General features: G+C 36.9%; 1 protein-coding gene across 1 annotated transcript; it reads left to right on the top strand.

Annotated features, from left to right (window-relative positions):
- Positions 1–1,629: 1,629 nt before the first annotated feature.
- On the top strand, positions 1,630–21,672 carry LOC128997193 (tuftelin-interacting protein 11-like). Its single transcript, XM_054422790.1, has 13 exons — positions 1,630–1,849; positions 4,798–5,008; positions 5,708–5,876; positions 8,094–8,187; positions 8,476–8,689; positions 10,060–10,249; positions 11,550–11,765; positions 15,768–16,015; positions 16,878–17,074; positions 18,960–19,181; positions 19,666–19,872; positions 20,188–20,291; positions 21,104–21,672. The coding sequence occupies exons 1-13, from the start codon at positions 1,735–1,737 to the stop codon at positions 21,344–21,346; spliced, it is 2,430 nt and encodes an 809-aa protein (XP_054278765.1). The 5' UTR covers positions 1,630–1,734; the 3' UTR covers positions 21,347–21,672.
- The last annotated feature ends 2,262 nt before the right edge of the window (positions 21,673–23,934 follow it).

Here is a 23,934-nt window from a genome sequence, read left to right as displayed (position 1 = left end):
TTTATAGTTTTACATTTTTTTTTTAGCAGAAACAAAGTTCAAAAACGTGCGGATTCTCTCAAGGCTATACGCATAGAACTTTAAATTGTTTGGAATGTCTATTGCCAGATAAGTGTTAAAGGCTTTGATATTTGATACGTCCAAATATTTTCCAGTAAGTGATTGAAATCTTTGTCTGATTTAAAAATTTGGCTTCCTGATGTTCCCTATAGCTTTTAATAACATAATGCAGACAGAATTCACTATTGCCTCAAGCGACAAAAATCCATTCCAGTTTACAGTAAACACGTCATACATGATTGTAGCCTATAAATGGGTTATGCTAAATACTACTTTGTCTCTAAACTGCGTTATTCCAAGTGTATGAAGTCAGTGTCTCAAATTAATGGCCTTAAAAGCTGATCTTTAATCACAATCAGGCCATGCCGGTGTCAGCTGATATGACATGCCAGTAATTTCTATAGGTCAACAGATTATTGATAGAACAATAAACTAGAAAAGTTTGTTCGCTGATAACCCTAAGAACTACTTCAGACTGGTCTAGCTCTGGCTACTCTGTAATTAATACGTGGCTACTCTGTTGATTGTCGTCTCAATGATTGTCTCTATTATTGTTAAGGATGTGGTTTTGGTAATAGCCATTACTGGTACTTAACATTCGAGCGCTACACATTTCATATTATTTTTTTACGCATACGTACCGGTGCTAGAAGCAAACCTTAAGATTAGAAAAAAATCAACATTACTTTACGACAGAAGTATGTAAAAGAGATTATCGTATTACTGTAGCCTAAAAGAGTACTGAACTGATATTCATTCAGTAAACCATATCATTGAAACAATTTTACTACTTATTAAAACTATCAATATTGATAGTTTTATAAGAAACGTGGTTGATTAAGGGTTCCCAGAGAGTATAAAATTCCACTTATAAATATAAAAAATATCATCAAACACCGAACTCGAATCATCAAAAAGTTATAGGTGGCATATGAGAACCTGCAACTTTCTGATCACCATGAGAGCGCTATTATCATTCAGCTACCCAGTCACTCAGACCCTAGGCATGACGTGGAGACAAATCAATCTTATTATACCATTTTCTCAAACTGGGTATGAAACTTTATTAACTTTTTCCCTCAGTAACAACAATCCGAATCAAGCCATTTTTTCTTTTTAAGTGTATTGAGGCCGTGGATCAACCAAACCGATACAATACAATTAACCCAGCGACCAGAAAGCATCTAACCATCACCAACGAAACTGCGACTGACCTCAATATCAAAAGATATAACAAATTAAAACCACTAAAATTAAAAAGACGAGAACAGAAAACACACAATCAATCTCATTCAAACAAAATCGACATAACATTGATCTGTGGGATTTTGACCGAGTCGGCCCTCTGGGACTAAAATTAAAAACATTTAATTATGTAGCTGCATGGTTAAATTACCGAACCAATTCTTCAAAGCAATTCGTCAAAGAATCGGAACGGGACGGAATCGGACTCACACAGACTCACTTGATCGCAGGTAGGTTGGATTCAGGATTGGAACTGGATTGGAAGGAATGAAAACTGATTTGAATGGATTGGATTGGATTGGTTGTAGGTTGTAGGTTATGAAGACAACAACAAAACAATCGTTTGTAAACGTAAACATTCTTCAATCTTCATTTTATTATTATTAACGAATATTCAAGTAATAAATTTTTCATTTATAGTTATTCAATATGTCTGATGACGAAGTGGAAGCCTTCGACATTACAGATGAAGATCTTAACCGGGCTTTTAACCCTGGTGCAAGAAGATTTCGAGGAGGCAATTCAAAGAATCAACAAATTTATGGTAAGTAAAACATTACTTGGTACTTTTAGGCTTACATTACAAAACGATTAGTGAAGAGTTTTCGTTGAGATAATGTTATGAACAACCAAACAACTTAATTGAATAAATGGCTAGGCAGTAAAGGATTAACAGCCACTAGCCTAGGTCAACCATTGATGTTTCAGGGGTAATTGGGTCTTTTTCAGTTTTTCTATCTGCTCTCTGTGCTCCCTCAGCTAATTAACAGCTTACTCTACTAGTATTGATTAGGCTAACTGAAACATACTCCCTTGCGTTGGTTAGTCTAGGCCTATGCTGAGACGTTCTAGATTGGCAGTTTCTCTTTCACATTTGCAAGACGAAATATTTATATTATGCTAGAGGGCAGGAGTACTGCTGCGAAAATTTATTACAAATAGAAATTGATTTACAGGGGTAGCATTTTAGTTTAAAACAAGTCAGCCATAGCGGGCCTGCGGTGCGGGGGGCCCGTGAGCCTTGACCGGGATTTTTGGGAAATTTTACTGGGACATGGGCCCGTAATTGTGCAACAGGCTCAGCCACATAGGCCCCCTATCATAACAATATTTATATGACAATTACCTTACTTTTTTATGACAAAAATTTGTTAAAACCAGTAAGAGCACTAGGACAAGTAGTTTACGACAGCTAAACTGATACTATTACTTGACCAATCGATAAAAGTTCTCTACCAACCTAAGTAAAAGAGTTGTCATCAGTCATGCAGGTTGCTTCAACTGTCCTCGTGGACTGTGTGAAGGCCGTAATAGGGCCATATTTAGAACCAATGTGGCCCCCGGCCTAGGAGGACAAAACAATAATGTTAATGTTAATCCTCCTAGCCCCCGGCGGGTCACACCAGGGAGGGCCCTCTATACTGATTTCACTAAATGAACTTGACATCTTTTTACGATCAAATCGGCGAATTAACTTAACCTAGGTGGCTAGGACACTAGATAACAAATAATTCCATTCTTTCATGGATGCTTAAGAAGTATTTTAATTTCATTTCATTTCTTACTAATAGGTGGCTGCACTTTAGATTTGTTTACTTCGAGTCAGGTTTAAATAATGTTAGGCTACTTACCTATGCTTTTGCTTTGGAAACCGTTGATTTTTATATAATGTAGATTTTCAAGCCGAGCAGAGCCTAGCCTAGCTTGAGAGATCAAGCACAAAGTCAGAAAATCAAGCGCGAGCCAATTTTCTCAGTACTCAATACAATAATGCCCAATTAAAAGTATAAGCTTTTATGTCCGCGAGGATCACGCTCACAAAATTGTAAGATTAGGCATAACTTACGCTTTTGCTGTGATCACGGTATCGACGTGAAAATTTCCCCCTGGGTGACTATGACGATATCTTCGTGGCCGCAGGAGATGTTCAATGTTTTGTCGCAGTTGCGGAAGACGATAATAACGTTTCTTTGTCCGCGGGAGACATATCTAGGATTTTGCCGCAGTTGCGGAAAAAATTATTTCTCCATTACCACAGGTTGCGGGAGATAGCTTATTAGCGATTGCGCCAAGAATACGGGAGACGATATTGTTGTTATCTCTGATTATGTCATAGGTTTGGTTGCAATCACGGTAGACTATGATAATGTTTCTTCCATGAATACAGGGAGTATTTCATGATTTTGCCACGATCATGGAAGACGATGAAAATGCCTCGGTGCCTCGGGAGATGCCGTGCCAAGCTAAATTGCAAGTTTAGGCTGTAACTCATGTAATAATGTTGAAATGTTTTTAAAGATTATTCGGAGAGGGGGGCCCGGTGAACAAACTTGCAGGGTGGGGGGGCCGGGCTCTTATAACCGCCACTAAAACAAGCACCTCACAATAAAAGTAGTTGGCTATCTCACTCACTCTACGCTTTCCTAAGTGCAGCCCAGTTCACAAAATATGTGGATTCAATATTTCATCAGGACCTTTCATTAACATAAAAATACAAAAATGTAATTTAAATTTTCATAAAATCTAATCCCTACAATTTAGTTATGGAAAACATCGATGTCTAAATAACTTACTTGGCCAAAAACATCGATGTAACAAAAACATTTAGTAACCTACCATTGAACGTCGATAGATAAACATCGATGTTTCGAAAATATTGACTATCGATGCTCATCCCTACACTAGGTCCAACACAAGACCCATGGAAACAGTGCTAGTTGCATAATACAACAATATCAGCAGGCTAGTTTTGCAAATTCCCTAACTGATTAGGCTATCAACACTCTGAACAGAGTCGTATTGTTAGATTTTGAGACGCTTAAGAGTGAAACTCAAATGAGGTTAGCCAATAACTCTTTCCTTTTCCTTCCTCTATCTTTCGTTCCTCTATCTTTTACTAGCAAACATAGTTTTTTAACACCAGTCCTCCGGAATAAATATGATTGTTACATAAGTTAGGCCTAAGCTATTTATGACACAGCCAAAAAATGGTTATTAGGGTTAGACTTCTGGAGATAGACTGTGTTAAAGACATAGACAGACATGGATAGTGTTAATGATCTAAATGGAGATGGTATCAGGTGATGTCTTTTAGCCGATGTTGTTTATTGAAAATCGTATTATATAGTAACTTAGGACCTACAGTTACTTGGTGGCGTGATGTAGCCTACTTGGAAACCAGACCAAAAAATTAATACAACTAATATTCAACTTATCACTACCAACTTTTTTTGTTTTTGCATTATTTTTAACCAAATTGTAAAAAAAAACATTTGCAAAAAAACAGCAAATTTAGAAAGTCTTGTTTATAATGCCCTATGGTTATGAGATGTAGGGTACAGGCCTACCGTAGGTAGTCTTTAACTTTAGCTGCTTTGAAATGTTTTTATTTAAAGTAACTTAGGCTACCGGTACATTATCTTTTACTGTTCTCAACATCTTATATATAAGTTAGTTCTTTATTTATGTTTCTGCTTAAATTTGATTTTTTAGGAATGTGGGCAGATGATAGTGGGGATGAAGGCCCCAGCCAACGAGCAGGATTTAGCAAATCTAAAAAGCCAAAGAATTACAGTGCGCCAGTTAATTTTGTTGCTGGTGGCGTACATCAAGCAGGCAAGAAGAAAGAGAAGGAAATTGAAAACAAAACAGAAGAAAATGATGATGAACCTGAACGGAGAGTGGTCGATTCCAGTGAATCGAGGTAAGACTGTAAACAACTTTCAGTCTAAAATGGATTACTTTTCATCCAAGAGATGCTATATATCTACTAAGTCTTTTACCAGTCGACCAATGCAAAATCACATGTTGATCTGGCTAGTTTTTTAATTGGCTATCCTTTTAGCCTTGCAGCCCGTGAATATTCATGTTAACATTCTGTTTTGTTAAAATATAGTTTTTGTTTTGTTTGGTTGTACTTGAGTCTTCTATAAAAAAATAGTATGGTGTAGTTAGCTTCTATATCACTAAATTTAATCTCAATGGTTCAGTTCCAAAACTTTAGTAGTGTACTACTAAAAATAGGATCACTCGACAAAGCAAGGTCCCCAAAAATAGTATCCTAATTCTAATATAACCTCTTTGTATGATTAGAGTTTATTTGTGGCTGAACTCAGTTATATGGACTGTGCGCAATGCATTCAGAATATCAGTGATTGGAATAGAATAGAGTAGCTCATATTTGAGAATGTCAACTCTTTTTCCATGTTGAATATTGCAGAATTCGTACCCACAGACTGTTAAAAAGTGTTTTAAAGTCACTGTACTTAATAGGAGTTAATAGGCGAATGTAGAAGAGGATAATTTATGACAGCTGGGTTGATGACATTGAGTTAATGTTAGCAATATTTTGTACCTAGACATCACATTGTACAAAATTAATCGATACAAAATAATGTTACAGTGAAGAAGATGAACCAAGAGCTTCTTTCAGTAACCTGTCAATGAATATCGAAGGAGAAATAGCAGGCTTGCGGAGACAAAAGACTCAGTTCAACCCTGTTCTCGCCAATAAAGGAGTTGGCAAATGGGAACAACATACAAAAGGCATTGGGGCAAAACTGTTGCTTCAGGTAAGGGTTAAAATATCTGCACATTAAAACTTTAATATAGGCCTACAACCTATTGCATAATGTAAAATGTCCCAGTGCCTATTAAAAACTGCCAAGAATTATACTGTTTACATTTTATCGGGGTAATTTCTTAAAACTGGATAAATCTCCTGGGTTAAAACATGAAAACTAATAAAAATAGCCAATGGATTTACTCGTACTATGACAAAAATTGTGTTGTTAGGCTGCACCATAAATCTATATGTTTTTTTATAAATAATGCTAATGATGCAAAAACCTTCAGCCAAGCCTTGAGCTTTTTACTGACTTAACTTTGTCTGAGTTATCATTCCTGAGCCAGCTTGTAAAATGCTGTTCAAGATGTTTTTCCCCTATCCAGACTTAGTTAGGCCAAATTAACAGCAAGGATCAAAATTCCACTTGTAAGGTTGTATTAGGCTATCCGTCTTGCTGTAAGTTTTTGTAAATGTGTCATTAGATTAAATTGTGTCTTTAACACGTTCGCTACTCGCCGCGGTCATTGCCACAGACCGAGGTATACATTTGAATCTTACAGATGGACCGGCTGTCACTTGGATAACAGTACACACAGACCACGGGCGAAAACCTGTAAAACAGTGATCATTTACATTGTAATACGCTATAATCGTGTTTGTAAATAAATTATTCTTGTTTTTATGTATTTTTTATAACCTTTTGTAATGTCGCATATTTGCGACGCCCGGTCTACAGCGAAGACAATAGTGAAAATCTATATAATTAATACGCTACACGAAAGTTTGTCAGTTGAACTCCTCCGCCATTTCCTAACCGATTTTATCCATTGACGTCTCATTGGAAAGAGCGTGTCGCGTAGATTTGCAAACTGACCTTACATTTTTGAAAAAAGTCCCTTGGGCTCTGCCCCATAGTGGCTTTGAAAGTTCCCATGTTATCCTTATGAAGAGCATAATTGTTTACATTTTGATCAGCTGTATAGTTTTATTGCTGTTATTTACTTTTCAATTCAATGAAACACATTGAGTACATTTATTTACTTTTTGAGTTTGTGTAAACATAACCCTTAAGACGGATCGTGTTAGTATGGTTGTATCTTAAATTTGTGTATTTATCGTTGTTTTGTGTCGCTATGATGGATTGTGTTAGCATGATTGTAACTTAAGTTTGTGCATTTATCGTTATTTTGTGTAGCTATAATTTGTTTATTATTTGTTGTTTATTTCTTTTAAATGTCTCCGACGCAACGACAACGAAACATAGACAGGAGGCGCAATCGTGATAACGACCGCAGCTACAGAACAGTGGCGCGTAATAGGCTTAACTCATCACAGTCTGAACCTGAACCTGGACAACTTCAACTATTTGGTTAAAAATGCGCACTAACACTACCCCAAAACGACTTTTCGTTCTCAACTCAATTGGCCCTCTATTAATGACCTGTGTTGCCTGTACAGCGAGGCATTTTGAGAAGGAGAGAACCGTCCGGAATGCTTTAGGTTTATCAATAACGAAGATAAACAGGGTCTGAGTTACACACGGTAGTATTTGAGTTGACTCTTTTAAACTCATTGTAAATATGACTTTTATTCAATCTGAAATAACTCCTGTAATACTTTGTAATTGCTCGAATTCGAGCAACATGTACACTAGTTATCATAGTTTTCTTGAAATAGACTAAACGTCGCATATATGCAACAGTTCATTTTATTGTGTTTTAAGGTGAAAGTAAGTAAAAAAATAAACAGATTATTCAAGAACAGTTATAACTGAACAAATATAAAAGCTACATAGGATAATGCAGCATACATACTGCATACATACACACAGTGATGCAGAAAAGTAAAGACCGGGTTTTCCAACTATTATATGACGTCACCAATCATCATATCCACAGACCAAGCGACGCAGTTGTGCGTCAGACATCTCTGTAGACCACTGCCGGGAATTCAGTGCCTTTAAATAGACCACTACAAAGATGTAAGCATTTTAATAACATTAGAACTCCGACGCAAATATGCGTCGGCACTCTATTTTAATGTGACTAGCCGTCGCATATATGCGACGGCAGTCTATGGGTGGGAACCGGCCGTCGCATATGTGCGTCCGCTGGTCCACGTGAATGGAAAATTTCGTACTATTGCAGTAGCGAACGTGTTAAATTATATTTGTTTTCATGTTAAGTTAACTCTGATAAAACCCATTGTTGTTTGGTTACAGATGGGTTACCAACCTGGAAAAGGATTGGGGAAGGACTTACAGGGTATTCAGGCTCCTATTGAAGCTAGTTTGAGAAAAGGAAGAGGTGCAATTGGTAAGTTTCAGGGAATGAACTGTAGTAAATATCAAATAATAATTTTGCTAACACGTTTAATATCAATAACCATAACAATTGGACTAATCTAAGAACTTATTTTCATCTGTTCACACTATCAACAACTAGTTATTTTAATTAAGTACAATCATGTGGTTCATTTACAAATATTAAGTTACAATCGGCAAAGCGAATTATATTAATTTACTTGTCGTATTTGTATAATCTCAAATTATATTTGTTTAAAATTTAATGGATTTGGAATCATCCCAATAATTTGTGCTGCAGGTGCTTATGGCCCTGAAAAAGGCCAAAAGATTGCTGACTTGGACGGTGAAAAGAAGAAGAAAGAAAAGGAGACTGTTATAAGTGATAAAGTCTCACAATGGCGTAAAGAGGACGGCTCGAGTAAGAAACAGAAAGTACAATATGTGTACAAAAGTATAGAAGACGTATTGGAGGAGAGCAAGCAACCAGGGAGAAAGAAGAAAAGGGAATTCAAGTAAGTAGTTGTTGTATTAGAAATGGTGCTTGATTTTCATAACATAAGTCTGCTCAGAAAATAAACATATCTAGCTTATTAATTATTGAGAGTATTGTTGTTTTAGTTAGTTGTCAATGCATTGTGTCTACAGTTTCAATATGACTATTACAAATAATCTTCCAGGACGGAATTCAACTTTTATCACCACATACTATAAATAAGTGGGTTTTTTGTTGATAATTATTCATGAAAATTTTTTTAAGATGCCTTTAGGCCTGATTTTAAGGATTTTGCGGTGAATAGGCTTAACAACAGAGTTACCTTACTGATGAAAACAGAGATTTAAATATGACAATATTTAGGGTAGAGAGACAAAATTAGATTTTAAAATCGGGACTTGGGGAAATAATACGTAACAGTCGTCTCACCTGAAATTATTCACACCTTAAAATCTGTCCAGATAGCTTTACCTTACATTACAATGAGATTGTCCAGGATTCTAACGTGTTCGTTAATTAATTATCGTTTCAAGTTTATTGACTCAAAATAATAATTACAACAATGCCAACAATGTTTAGCTTACCTTTAACTAGTGCTCATCATAGCCACTCGAAAAATATGTGAAGCTAAATTTAGAATTCTGAATAATTGATTGTGATCGTGAATATACCTTAATTAATGAATCTTTCGTTGTACGACTTGGTTAACACCAAAGTAAACGTTTTGGGAAATTAAACTCGGTCGAACACCAGATTCGATATGACGTTTCTTAGATTAACTTGATGTGAGCCTGTTCGGGGTAATTGAATAAATTCTACCTAGGGCCTATATTGTTCAAGCAACTTAAATGATTTCCGAAAAAGGAGTCAAAAGGATATGTGCTCGTGCATGAAAAAGCATGTGGGGCGCACTTTTAGCATCCTCCCCTCTACGATGACGTCAAACCTTTGCTCGTCCTGCTCCATCGATGCCGTTTTCAATGCAGGCCCGAACGTAGAAAGTTATACCCTAATAGCTTTTAATAAAACTTAAAAAAACTGATTTTTATCCCTCTGGGGATTCCGGGTTGTTACAAAAACTAGATCCTATATTTAATAAGGAGCTGGTAACTTTAAACATTCTATACTTATGAGTTTATTTGTGTATTTTCATCTATTTTCTAGTCAGTTAGGTAAGCCTTAAACCTTCACAAAATCCTCAACACAAACTATCGTTTGACAATGTGAGGGAACAATTCCTTCCTTTGAAAGCATTTGTAACCTTCAAAAATTCCTGTGAATAGATGGGATTGAATCTGTCAGTCGAACATTACATTTTCTGATGCTAATCTTTCGGCCAGTAAAACTCAAATGGTTAAGTTTTAGGTATAATAAGTTTGTTTGTGACAGTGAACTGAGCAAAGTGAAGGTGATAGACATGACGGGGCCTGAGCAGAGAGTGTTGTCCGGGTACCACGCCATCTCTAGCGTACAGCGGCCCTCCGAGCAGTGGGAGATACGCAAGGATAAGAAGTTCACTAACTTTGAACTGCCTGAACTGCAGCACAACCTGAACCTGCTGGTGGAAATGTGCGAGGAGGTTAGTTTTTGGCCAATAATCAACCTCAAACTGATTAATTTCTATAAAGTTTTCTGAAATAAGTCTTTTTCATAATGAAAAGAAAAAGGTTTCAAATAATGTACTAAACATGGGCTTTTAAACAATTATTTTCAATTAATCTTACAATATCTGTTTGATGCAACTAATTTTAAACTCTCGGGTCTTTTAGACATTTCAATACCTACCTGGGCCTATTAAGAAATTATCGGGAAGTAAAGCCTCCTATTATGGCACATTCTCACGATGCATAATCTTATATCAGACAGACAAAGATTGCAAAACGGCAGATAGCAAAGTTTTGAAACTTTGCAGTTTGCACACATATTTCTAAGTACCTAGGGAAAATTATACCAAACGTCTCCATACATACGAGACGAGCTCTGGTGTCAATTAGTGAAAACAGCGCTCATTTTTTTATTTTTGGCTTAAATCTCGAGAACCATTTGTCAGAGCTTAAAGTGACTGTATACTAAATGAAAGTTTATTAAATTTCCAACAAAAATGATGCTTACACTTTTATTTTATTCCTAATGCTTACCGAGTTATATGGTGTTAAAATATGGTATTTTTTCTCAAACTGTCTGTACTTTAGTATGCACCATTGTTCGCACCCCAACAGTTTGAGAAAAAAACGTCATAATTAAAGCCCTACAACTCAGTAACCATTAGGAATAAAATAAAAGTGTAAATGTCATTATTGTTGAAAATATAATGATCTTTCATTTAATATACAGCCACTCTTCCATTGATATATATCAGAACATTGGTTCCTATAAATAAGTATGCAAAGATTCAAAACTTATAAATTTTTTTGGAGGTTAAACTTTTTTGACTGGACTAAGATGAGTTGAGCAACTGTCAGATTGTGCTGATGTTAAATACTATTATCTGTCCAACATGGAAACTTTTTAACAAATCCAAATTAATAGGACAACTTATTGTAAGCTATTGCATCATGTTATGTCCCATTAACTACAGTATGCCTACCTCATTTACAAAGAATAACATTGAAAACATACTTTTAGACCCTAGCATACCGTGAGAGTTCTTTTTAAGTAAAAAATTAGCTACAGCTGGTGCATAGATATGTCTACTTGAGAATGCCTACAAAAAGCACTATTTTTTGCAATCAGCTTTAGTTATAAATTACAGCTATCACGCAAACACTCAGATGCTCTATGGGGTCTTATATGTTGCATGTCACCTCAAACCAGTTCAAAAACCTTCGACTGCTATCAGTACCTGTTTTAAACATAACTGTTCAACTTGTTTGTTACAGGCTATAGTATCCAATGACAGGAAGCTGCAGTATGCTGAGAACCGTTGTGTAGCTCTGGAGGCGGAGGTGGAAACACTGACCAAACAGGAAAAGGAGGAGGCAAACACGATAGAGGTGTTGGACAAGGTTATGGCTGTTGTACAGAGGCTAGTGTCCGGGGCGGAAGACAACTCTATAACACTACAGGAGGCGTCACTGGCCTTCCGGGAACTGCAGGTTGGATTTTGTCCCGGAATATCCTGGATTTATTTTTTACTAACCTTTAAGGCAGGATTTGTGTATCGCCCACCTGATCCTGCTATGGTAGTTTTCATGCAAATTACACCAAACTGTCCCTCTTTTTGCCTTTTGCTGTTTGGAAATTGTTGATACTAGCATTGAGTATAGACCTAACCTAGAGAGCCCACCGCTATACTGTTAGTCGGTACCGCTTTTGACAACGTAGTTCGGGCCGCTGACGCTTGGGTCGTGGTGGTCAATGGTAATGCAGTACGCCGCTGAGCTCAGTCTGCGTTGAGACACGCTGCGTTAAGGTAGTCTGCACCGCGCTCGCGCGTCAGTCTCTCCCCCCTACTCATCGTCACTTCCCACAGCAACCGGCCTCTCCCTCACCGGTCGAGCTGTTTCTACAAAGCGAATGCAATGAACACGAACGGGCAACGGCAACAACTGCCTCTAACACATATAACATAATTTTATCCATACATGACGCAATTAAAAAGTTATTTGTCAATATTGTAATGCTACAATTAATTGTAGGCTATACAGGAATCCCAATTTTATTTATTTTTTCTGTATATGATTCACTTACTTGATTCACTTACTGTCTATCATGATTTTAAACTCACATCAAATTACAAAGGTTTGTAAAAAAACCTTTCTTTTTACGTACAATACTGATCAACTGTATAGCAAACCATTTTTATCGTTTAACCGATAGTTTATTATATTGATATTACAACTAAGTTTGTTTTATTTCTGTTGTGGGTTTACATAATATATAATACTAGCTGACCCGGCGAACTTCGTATCGCCTAAGTTATAGGTTTCCCCTAAGACAGACCGATGGAAAGAAAGTACCGTTACGTTTAATTTTCAAGATGATCTCGTTCGCATCGCTCAATCACGTCCTGGTTGAAGTTTGTTCGCTACGCTCACTCACCTTTAGGTTGGAGCTCGTTCGCTGCGCTCACTTGCCTTCAGGTTAGCTCGTTCGCTACGCTCACTCGCCTCCAAGTTGAAGTTCGTTCGCTACGCTCACTCACCTTTTGGTTGCAAATTAGCTGTTGTCATAAATGTAAAAGAAATAATAGTGCTGCATCCTGTTGGTAATCCTTGTAACTTTAATGCTAAAGAACATCATAGAACAGAACCAACTTGTTTAATTGATACAGCTGTTAAGATTCATTAATTCCATTTCTCATAAGGTTAACATGGGAAACTCCAGAGCCACTGGGGCGGAGCCCTTTTAAGAATTTCGAAACGGGAAATAGTTTACGTCCGATTCGCATACCTACAGAATTTACACACCAAATTTCATAACGATCGGTGAAGTCGTTCCGGAGGAGTTTGCAGACAAACACTGTGACACGAGAATTTTATATATTAGATAATACATAATATTATTCTCTGCATAAATTTAAAACTAAGAACACGTACGATAATGCATATGCACTGATTATTTAACAAAATTCTATAACATAAATCCTAAATTTCTTTATTCTTAAAGTTTTAACTGAAAATATTTACCAGAATTTTAATATGGTAAGTGTTATAAAATTATTTCAGTGTTTATTTTTACGCCTTATTATTTGTCTGGTACCATCGGTTAAGTCGTACACCCCTGATTCCCAAACCACTGTAGACTACATATTCTTCCTCGGTGACATAACACGCGCTACTTTCACTTTATTCTACGAGAGAAGAACGTTTCAAAAATATGCATAGTTATGATTCGGCTTTACACTAGGCCTACAAGAGTACAAGTAAAAGAGTATGTACAGGCAGTTTAATCCTGTTGTTGAAGTTTCTGGTGGAGGTGGAGACGACGTCGTCGATGTGTCCATTGTGTCTTGGAGGGATGCTGCTGGCGTTGGTGTGGACGACACGGGTGCTGAGGCATCGCTGGTATTCCTATCGCCACTTAACGTCGGAATCGCGTGTTTTTCCAGGCGTGTTCTCATGTCACTAGTGAAACACGAACGTTCGAAGTGACGATCGCACACTGTTCGGCGTCTTAACAGAGATTCCGGTAACTCAGACAAACTCTCATTTCCGCAGTTTAAAATCCATTGACTGCACACTTCCGGATTACCTACTGGAAACTTAAAAAATACTCGGTCTGGGTTGTCTCTTTTAGTAGCATTGCATCTAGAAAAAAAACACTTATCACCCTGTTTTTTTTGCGAGGTCATTGTAGAAAATCTTACAGACCGTTATACAAATTTCATTTTCGATAACAAATAGTACTACTCAGGAAGTCACTAATAACGGGTACTAACTTAAAGAGCTAATAAATAAATAATAACGTTCACCTATATCACAGTTAACGTATACACTGATTAAAGACAACGACTGTTCTCAATGCCACTTCTCAAAATACTGACTAGTTGACTAGTTCCTAGTTTGGAGGGAGGGCTTAGGGTTATAAAAGGCGCACCCATAGGCAGGAAAACCATTTTATGACACAAAAACCATCCAAGAGGGTATGTTAAGTTGTCAAGTAGTGCCACACTGCCTCGACCTGTGACGTTTGGAGAAAGTGTAGCCTAAGTATTAAGTGTGTTTCAAAAAGTAGCACGGTTGGAATCCTTAATGTTGGAAAAATGTCATTGGTCCATACACATTTTAAATTAGTAGTTTAAAAAAAACATACATGTGTATGAACAGTATAAAGGCAAATTTACGACATGGATTAAATACACTGTTGGTTAGTTATTATTGAGGGGTATTTTTTTATTATGCCTACGTTTGTTGATTCTATTTTACATGACATTGACAATAAATATTTTCAGTAAATTAATACATTGTCGTCAATTATAGTAAAAGGGTAAAAGAGTAAAGTTAGGATATTGTAACTATCTGAATTTGTTTCTAAGCAGAATACAGATATTCGAATTTGAAATGACACATGAAAAGTGTGAAAGCTTTATTTGAACCTTGAAACATGGCGGAAATAAATAATTTCATAACATATATCAATCAAATAGAAAAATTAACTATATATTATATTTTAATTGGTTTGATTCGCTAACTCAAAGGGAAATGTTCAAAATGTTCAAAATGTTCATGTATTTTCAAAAAGGTTTATTATGGAATTTTACAGCAATAGCATGCTTACAGACTTTCTCAGAGGCGTAAATAAGTAATGTCCAATCTTACAACATAGGTACATTCGTGTAAAGTGTAAAAATCATACGCATTATAAAATAAATTACTCTATACGAGTAGTTTAGAATAAAATGTTTACCCTCATATATAGAAGTAATTTTTTAAACCATATTGGTTTCGCAAGGAGCACGCTTGAATTATTAGCAAAGCCGACAGCGAGCCCGCAGCAGCGGGATGAGTTGCGTCATTGTTGCGTCTTGCATGGTTACCGGTAGAGCGCACTAGCAACTTGATGTACTGCATTACCGAGCCTGGCGCTGCACGGGTAATGCTATGCCCCATTGAGTGTAGACTCTAGGTTAGGTCTATACTCAATGATACTAGTCATGGTCAAATTCATGATTTCATCATCAAAATATAATTTTAAAATACCTTTGGGCTACCAACTGAAATTTTAAGTCCATATTCACAGTTAAATTGTTCTCAAAATCTCTAATTGAGTAAACTGTCCATAGTATCACCTTTATGTTACAAAACAAAAAATCTGCTTCTGTCACACTTATTGCAATCGCAAAACAGCTGTAAATGATTGAGTAACTTATGGACAATGTATACAGTGTATACAATATATTAGCTCAAAATACTTCACTGATTCATTGTCGGATTTCACCACCTAACAGTTTGTGTCATGACAAGCGGGGGTTTTCAAACTGTAGCAGTGTCTTTTTAAAGGTGATGAGGAATGGCTTGTCAAACCGTTGTGAACAGACAAAAAAGTTTTCCAAACTGATTCCTAAATCCATACTCAGTAACAACTTATCTGAGGAGTGTCATAGTGTTGTAGGTAGATTTCAAGTAAAAGTTAAATCATGTGTTGTACTTTGACAGGAGAAGTACTACATGGAGTACTGCATATATGAGGTGTCGTCGCTGGCAGACACTGTGGTCAGGCCTCTGTTCAAGGACTACCTGTCAGCCTGGTCACCACTACAGGACCCAGCCCAGCCTGTGGAGGTGTTCAGACAATGGCGGAGTATCCTTGAGCAGGATCAGACTCTGACAGTCTCGTCTACACAGGATCCGTACCACAAACTGCTGTGGGACACTTGGATACCATGTGTCCGCATTGCTGTCAGGTGAGGATAGCAAGGCATATGAAACGCAGAACATTACACTATACACAGAAATTAGAATATTTGCCAGTCTTTGACAGCATTTTCAACCAGAGAAGGTTTGAGTTAGAGCTCTGACCTACACCTTTCTTAATTCAGTAGGAAGAGCAACCTTCACATTGGGTCACCCATAAATATACACACAAAATATTTAAACATTTCATGGTTACTGCCCACTTTTGTTAATTACAAAAGAGAAAGATTTTCAGTAATAAGGAAATTTATTCTAATCATTGTCCTACCATTTCTTATAAAATGTGATAATGAATTACCATGAGAGCACTCTAGTTTTTGCCAATATTCTGTTTAACTGATGGCCTTTAAAATGAGGTGTTACTTGAGGGGGTTTACATTTAAAATGTTGAGCTGCCCTCACAATACCCCATTTTGGGGTTTGGGGCAAAGTTGGTACGGTATAGCAACCAAAAAGTGTACTTTAATGTTTTATGCCATAGAGGTGTGCAGAGTTTGGTTTTCTTGGTGTAACCCATTAAAATAGTTAATAGGGGGTTCAATCAGGGATGGCACCCATCCCAATTCTGTCTTGACAGTCCCGATTTTGGTTCCTTATGCCCATATATAAGCCTATGTTAATCCATGGGGAAGGGGGGCATTTCAAAATGTTTCCCTAACCAAAGGTGGCAACCCTAGTGTCAATACTTTTGTCCGACTCTGTGTATCTCCACAAGATGGATGTACAGTATAAAATACAGTAAGGTGTTGCGTAATCTATCGCTATCATTCATATGGTTTACCCTATACCAATCCAACCACAGTGTGATATATTTTGCTAATTCTGAAGTTAATTTTGTGTTTATCGTGACAGTGCTTGGCAGCCGAGAAAATTTGAGACGATGGTGGAGTTTGTTGAGACGTGGAAGCCGTTGGTGCCGTCGTGGACCATGGACAATGTGCTCCAACAGCTGATCTTACCTAGGCTACATCAGGAGGTGGAGGAGTGGAACCCTCTCACAGACACAATACCAATACATACCTGGATACACCCTTGGCTACCTCTGCTGGGTAGGCATGACAATCCTAGAGTATAATACTGTAGTGCTATTGGACAATGTGCTCCAACAGCTGATCTTACCTAGGCTACATCAGGAGGTGGAGGAGTGGAACCCTCTCACAGACACAATACCAATACATACCTGGATACACCCTTGGCTACCTCTGCTGGGTAGGCATGACAATCCTAGAGTATAATACTGTAGTGCTATTGGACCAAGGACAATGTGCTCCAACAGCTGATCTTACCTAGGCTACATCAGGAGGTGGAGGAGTGGAACCCTCTCACAGACACAATACCAATACATACCTGGATACACCCTTGGCTACCTCTGCTGGGTAGGGATGACAATCCTAGAGTATAATACTGTAGTGCTATTTGACCATGGACAATGTGCTCCAACAGCTGATCTTACCTAGGCTACATCAGGAGGTGGAGGAGTGGAACCCTCTCACAGACACAATACCAATACATACCTGGATACACCCTTGGCTACCTCTGCTGGGTAGGCATGACAATCCTAGAGTATAATACTGTAGTGCCAGAATTAATCATATTTCATGTCCTAGGCTCAATTCAATGAGTTTTGGAAACTGTAGTGGACTGGCAAAAATGTAAGGAGATCTTTCCTAACCCTATCCAATGGAATGACAGCTTATGCTCCTCCACCTGTTATTGATACAACCTTATGATAAGTTATATTTTAGCTATAGGTCGGCCGCTTAGAAAACGACCTCCTCCAGCATTGGTTTAGCATTAGCGCGCAGGTCGTTTTCTAAGCGGCCGAACTATAGTGATGTATTATTCGCAATATTTAATGGTTCAGGTTTTGTTTCATCGGTTGTCGGTTATTTTTAGATTTAAGTAGAAATATGAGATCGACTATCTTATTAGTTTTTACTCCCCAACACAAAGATCAACGATAGAACTTTTGTAAAATACCAAGTTTTGGACCATTCTCTTACAAAAAAAGAGTAATAATGCCACTGGCGTGGAAAACACCAAAATTTAATAGGCCTGCATAAAATTGCCTAAGCTACATCAATAATGATTCTATTTGTTTTTGGTTTGATTACATTGTTACAGTTATTATTGCAGGTAAAATTTGGGTTTCACCGATAACTAATGAGAAATGGATGATTGCAATCATTCTTTTTTATAACCACAATAAAAATTAGTCATTATTTTTTTTAAAAACTCGTCATAACTAAGCTGTTTTTTACGCATGTCTTGAGTGGCTGCTGGTAGAAAAGCAGAATGAATTTCGGTAATCATGCCACTATTTTTATTGTGTCCAAAAGTCGCAGAATTATCATGATCGTTTCCCGCAGTGGTAGGACATCATCATCGACATTTTCCATCAATTCTCAGGTTTTATTTTCTAAAAACAGACAAAACGGACAACCGAATTTGAAAAACCACTCATCCCTAATTGTAACATGTACGAAGTTACATCTAGAAAGTAAGTTTCCAAGAGATCCGTTAAATTTCAGTAGTACTTTGAAAAGCCACTATAGTGAAAAATCAAAAAATCACTAACTCGACAATTTTTTGTGTACCCAGAGGGCCAAAGGTAGTGAAGTTTTGGGGTTGTTGATGTCAGAACATTGAAATATTTAATAGGGTTTATTAAATGAATACATATCAGACTCGTTTTTGCACATAAATTTATTACTAAGATGAGTATTTTTACATATCGAGTTAACAGTCTTCAAAGAAATGAGGAATATTCAACAATTAGAACTCGAAAACTCTAACACAACAGTAAGACAAAGCCAGCTAGATGTGTGCGCTGTCCTCTAGTCCGCTGATGACTGTTGAGTTTCTGGGTGTCAAGTTAGTGTGGTTTTACTTCAACAGTGTTTCTGATGTTTTTCAACATTTGTTTCTTCACAGGCAAGTACCTAAACACTACGATATTCCCCATGATCCGCCACAAGCTGGCGGCTGCGTTGGTGTCGTGGCATCCGTCGGACTGCTCGGCCAGGCTCATGTTGAGGCCGTGGGTCGGGGCCTTCAGTAAGGGAGAGATGGACGCTTTCCTCATCAACAACATCGTACCTAAACTGCACCTCACTTTACAGGAGTTTGTCATCAACCCCCATCAGCAGCATTTAGGTGAGTTATTAGGCAGATAATGAGATGGGGAAAATTAATAGGTTAAACAAAAAAAATCCTAAATTTTGAAAGTTCAATGTCCTTATTCAGAATGTTTTATGTTTACTGATTTTAACAAATGCACAAGTTTTTATAATGTGGACCAAATACTACTACAGATGGTGATGGTGATTTGGGACGACGAATAGAATTTGTTCTAGACACTAGCGACTGGTGTTAGACACTACTTAAGTGTACCATTGAATGTATCTTTAGTGTCTTACTTCTCTGTAGTGTAACTAATAAAATTGAATCCAGTCGATTAAATATTGTTCTAATCTGTCTTTGAGTTTTGGAGGGTTCAAGATAAACATTTGATATAATTTTACTGTATACATCTTATTTGACTATATGATGTAAACCTGTTATAAAATCAACATCTTGAATCATCCCTTGACATTAAAGAAGTGTCTGTTTTTACAAATGCTACTTATGTTTCTCCTAGACAACTGGAACTGGGTGATGGAATGGCAGGAACTACTCCCATCACATGTTCTTGCGTCTCTCTTGGACAAGAGCTTCTTTCCCAAGTGGCTACAGGTTCTCACTCTATGGCTCAACCTCAATCCCAACTATGACCAGGTCACCAACTGGTACACAGGCTGGAAGAGTGTACTTCCCGAACCTCTGCTCAATGAACCAGTAATCAAAGGTAAGCCTAACCTGAACCTTCATTCAGGTGCCTTATTTATTTCTCAATTAAGGATGTTAGACAGACAGTGTTTTTAAATGACTCTTTTGAATGTCCAAGGCTTTAAAATCCAGTTTGTTGTTTTTAAATACATTGTTGTTGTTTTTATTATTTTTTAGGATTTTTTTACTATATTAGGCTTGCCTGATTGGGAAAGAGTCCAAACAAGCACAGGAAACACAAAATATTAGAATACTTTATAGTGAAGGTGAAAAACTTAGACCCTTGTGCTCTGTGTTACATATTTTTTAATAATTTTTCGTTTTATGTTAACAGAACACCTGAGATCAGCTCTAGAGCTGATGAACAGATCAGTGGGAGGAGGTTCTGCGCCTCAACCTTCACAACAAGAAGCTGCTCAAGCCCAGGCCCGCTACCAGGTATATCTACACCAACAGTCAATATTTTATGTCTGTCTAGATACAAGGGAAGAAGAACAGAACAAAGAATCCTTAACATATCATGTGTAGATAAGGTTAGGTTGATGTTTCCTACAATCTTGTACGAGGTCCAATATATCTTGAACTCCTGACTACTTCACTGTTGGAATGATAAATCATCTGATTCTAAAGAATAGGTGTTTTAACTAGTGTAGTGTTTTTGGTAGTGAAGTACCACTTCAAATCAAGTTGGAATCGCCTCAGAGTCATGTAGATTGATCAGTTATGAGTTGCATAGGACTACTTCAATCAATGACTATGATTACATTTGAGGGTTGTCCCTTCCTTATCCTGCAAAGTTTTAAACTTTATGCTTAAAACTTGTTTTGTAAAAGTTTGTACTAGTTTGGATCTTCTGGTCCACTCAGTTGTAATCAAGGCAATCAGTGCAGACAGAACTTTGATCTGCAAACTGCTACATATACTTTCTCTACACTTTAAGGATAAACATGAGCATAGGGGCCTAGGTTGTTAGGAATTTTAGTTGAGATAGCAGGCTCACCTCAATGGGAAAGAGTGCAAACTGGCACATGAACCACAAAACCTTATACTATACACAAAATGTTAGAATATTTCACTGTCTCCAACGGCATTTTCCTCTTGACGGCATCTTCCTTGTTTGAAAATGCATGAGTGACAGTGAAATTTTCAAATGCTCTGTGTTTGGTGTAAAGTCTTGTGTCAGTTTAGACTCTTTCTCCTTGCTTTGTTGTAGTATTTTTTGCTGTTGTCTAACTGCAGTTTTTCCCCAGGGTTTGGTCGAGTGTATCAAGACCACCCAGCAAGTACCACAGCAGTTTAAGGACCTCGTTCAGAAGCGTTGTGAAGAACTTGGCATTGTTTGGATGCCTCTACCTAACCGATACCGAGAGGCTAAGCAGGTGTACAAGTGCGGCAAACTCCAAGTGTACATCGACCGCAACGTCTTGTTTGTTTGCAACTCTGGCCAATGGGAACCGACCTCTCTCAATGCGCTGTTGGAAATGGCTATCTAATTTGTAAACATTTTCCCTTTTATGTATATATTCAATTGTAACTACTAAAATGGGTTCTTTTACCTTTTATTCTTTTTGTTTTTTTAATGTGTTTTTTATTTTTTTTTATGTGTTTCAGAAAGTTACGTAGCATTCAAAAACTTTTTTATATAAATTTTTTATGTCTTCTTAGTGGTAATTTATTATTGAACAAGTGAAATTAAAATAAATTCAACCTGGTTTGAACTTTGAGTCTACTATGATGCCTGTCGAGCTTATATTTGAAAAAAGGCAATCAGTTATCCGTCAACTTTAGGTTGAACCAAATACTTGTTATGTAAATAGTCTTGCTTTGTAAATAAACTTGTATTTAAGTTCAAATGTAATGTTACTTTTTTACCTTGATCGCCAAGTGATCCATGTAAGTCCAAAAAATAGGATTACGCGTGTTTCGACTTCAAAGCGTCATTGTCAAATCGTACAAAATTTTCTAAACCGACGATTTGACAATGACGCTTTGACGTCGAAACACGCGTAATCCTATTTTTTGGACTTACATGGATCACTTGGCGATCAAGGTAATGTAACCTTATATATATTTTATCATCGGTGATTCAGAAAAACAACATACATCATGAAGTTACTTTTTTGTTACTGTCCTGTTTTATTGTTTTTCCTTTTTAAGGTAAATTAATTAATGCCTTCAAACACACAAATAACCAGTCTTTTGCTTGTGTGAGATTTGCTAAAAAAGATACTACTGCACTATACTTCATTGTCAATATTTAGGTGGTTTGAGGGGAAAATCTCTCACCACTTTATTTGTATTTAATGTATGTTGCTCAGCTGTAGAGCTATTATTTTAAAGGTAAATGTCAAGTGGAGGGGATGGATTTCTTCTCCTAAAACCGCATAAATATTCTGAACGAAGTATTACTTGTATCAATAGTCAAAAGTATTACCATAGACTAACCAACACAAGTAGACTTCTCATCCCATTGTAAATTTTGAAGCACGTTTTTCGTGTCTAGTTCATGTAAGTGACACAAAGGCGCTAGTGTCGATGAAACTTTGTTTCCATTATTTTAGGGTTAATTTCTTGATTTGTGCTTTACTGTTTGGTTATATAACTAGGGGACAAGTTATTTATTTATTTATTTATTTATTCATTTCGACGGCAATCGCCATTTTACAAAACAATCATTAGACAAGATTTACATGCAACAAGATATAATACAATAGAAAACATCAATAAATGAGTAAGAAGTTTGGTGGTGGTGGACAGTTTGAGTGAAATTGCAACAGTTACAACATTGTGAAAAAAAGTAATAATAACAAGAAACAGTGTAAATAAATAACATCAATAACAATAACAAGAAACAGTGTAAATAATTAACATCAATAACAATAACAAGACAAAGTGTGAATAATAAACATCAATGACAATAACAAAAAACAGTGTAAATAATTAACTACAATAACAATAAGTGTGAAAAATTAACATCAATAACAATCAGTAATCATTAAAATGACAACATTGTGAATAATTAACATTAATAAATTTACTATACATAACAATAATTATTGTTTATTGTTTATGATTAGATCGTATTATTTGGTTAAACGAGGTTTTAAATGGCTGTAATAACGGGAAACAAATTGTAAACAAAACACGATCTCTACATAAACCGTACATGAACTAACAATAAAATTGTCCTCAGCTGTTCCATAAGGATGAGAAATCTACTAAGGGAGTATGTTTTATGTATGGTATTACTATGACATATCCTATACCTTTGAATTCACACTTGTTCATCTCAGTATTTCAGGTCAGGTCATTGAAGGCTTACACTGTATCTGGTATACATTTTATGTTTGAACTAAACTGCAGCCATGTTGAGCTGAGCTTGTTGGTTCCATGCTCACACACACCCTATATACCTTTACTTCATCTTTGAGATCTCTGTGTGCCTTAACAGTTTTACAGTACTTGATGTTGGGTCTCCAGGCAGAAGGTGTAAGGAAGTAGGCCAGTAATGTAAGATATAAACTACTTTTTTAGCTGTCTAAGCACATTCATTGAGTATTTCAGCTGGGTTTAAAAACCTAAACACAAACCATAACACCCTGACTCCTGAAAATACTAGAAGAAGCCAATCTTTTCCACTGTTTCACCTGTTCCAGATAAAAGTTGTGGGAATAATAGTTCAGTCCAATGTCAATGCCATCATGTCTCCTGTTCCTAGCTCCCCATCCAGGAGCCAGTAAGGTTGAGTGTACACTTCTATTTTGGCAAGTCCTCCCCCCATTAAATAAAATGTTGCCTTCCCTTCCGCCTCTAGTGGTTTGACAGGTATTGTAAACACAGGTATTGTGTTTTGAGTTCCAGGTTGGCCACCATAGCAGTTTGACGCCCAGATGATGTGACCTGATTGGTGCTGCCGCTGCCCATACATTCTGTCTAAATATAAATTTGCAATTATTCAATTCAATAAATGTGACACTGATCAATGATTCAATATTGGTCTCAAATTGTCCGTTCGTGCATTGATTATACATTGCCCGAAACAGACCTACTTCTTACTCCCTTCAAACAAATCATTAATCAC

Source organism: Macrosteles quadrilineatus, unplaced genomic scaffold, assembly GCF_028750875.1.
Source record: "Macrosteles quadrilineatus isolate MER2022 unplaced genomic scaffold, UCM_ALF_1.0 Scaffold_6__1_contigs__length_79288215, whole genome shotgun sequence".
In the NCBI taxonomy this organism is placed as follows: domain Eukaryota; kingdom Metazoa; phylum Arthropoda; class Insecta; order Hemiptera; family Cicadellidae; genus Macrosteles; species Macrosteles quadrilineatus.
Note: the sequence above shows the minus strand (reverse complement) of the source record. Positions and strands in the feature narration are given on the sequence as shown.